Consider the following 926-nt stretch of genomic DNA (forward strand, 5'->3'; position numbering starts at 1 on the left):
TTAGTTGGATACTTTGTCAAACCAGCTGTAGCCGAATGGTGATGGCAGAATAAAGAAAGGTTATTATTATTATTTTTTATCATACACCGCAGTCTAGCCATGTTTAATTAGCTCGTCCTGAACCGCGGTCAACCATCAAGTGAGGACTTGAGGACTCATTCTTTAAAAGCAGAGGTTAGCTGTTCTGGTTAGGGTTAGCTGTTCTCCTCCCTGTTTATAGTCCCACAGCCAGACACTAGTCCCCTCTGTTTAACGTCCCTTGGCCATTGTTTTATTATTATTATTTCCTGCTTACAGAATGTTCATTTTCGACAAGATCGAAGGCTCGGATTCCTCATTCTTGGAGTTCGAAATCACCGGATAAGAGGTTTGACAGAGGGAACTGTAACTGCTAAGGTCTTATCGTCTCGAAATCGAAGAGAGAAAGAAGGACAGGATCGGAGAAATCCAGCCGTTCCGAGAACGAACTTGTTTAGGAACGAACGAATAGAGAAAGCCAGCTATCACGAGAAAGCCAGCCCCGGGTGGGAATCGAAATTCAAAAGACTAAATAAACATTTTTTCAATTGTATTATTTTTTCGTGTTTTCCTCTCCACTTTCAGTTACTTGATCTCATCCAACATCGGTGAAGTGGTGTCCATTTTCCTGACCGCTGCTCTGGGTCTCCCTGAGGCTCTGATCCCTGTACAACTCCTGTGGGTGAACTTGGTTACTGACGGTCTGCCCGCTACTGCTCTAGGTAAGTTTATACAACCATACATACATGCTGTCTATAATAAGGTAGGAAAATGGCCTAATGGTCAATATTTCAGACAGTTGTCTAACAAACTCATCTAAAAAAAAAAAAAAAAAAAAAAAAAAAATTTTAAAAAAAAAAAAAAAAAAAAAAAAAATTTTTGGACCTCCTTTGTGGGGGCGCAGGGGG

At 40.7% G+C, this 926-nt stretch overlaps 1 protein-coding gene across 1 annotated transcript in view; it reads left to right on the plus strand.

Moving 5' to 3' along the window:
• Positions 1-603: 603 nt before the first annotated feature.
• Positions 604-926, plus strand: part of LOC103523650 (calcium-transporting ATPase sarcoplasmic/endoplasmic reticulum type-like) — a gene marked incomplete at both ends in the record, with an annotated part of 10,234 nt that continues 9,911 nt past the window's right edge. Inside the window, one exon of the mRNA XM_008488679.2 lies at positions 604-740. Coding sequence (XP_008486901.2) covers positions 604-740 — 137 coding nt within the window. The remainder of the gene's footprint in view (positions 741-926) is intronic.

This window comes from Diaphorina citri, unplaced genomic scaffold (genome assembly GCF_000475195.1).
Source record: "Diaphorina citri unplaced genomic scaffold, Diaci psyllid genome assembly version 1.1 scaffold31529, whole genome shotgun sequence".
Lineage (NCBI taxonomy): Eukaryota > Metazoa > Arthropoda > Insecta > Hemiptera > Psyllidae > Diaphorina > Diaphorina citri.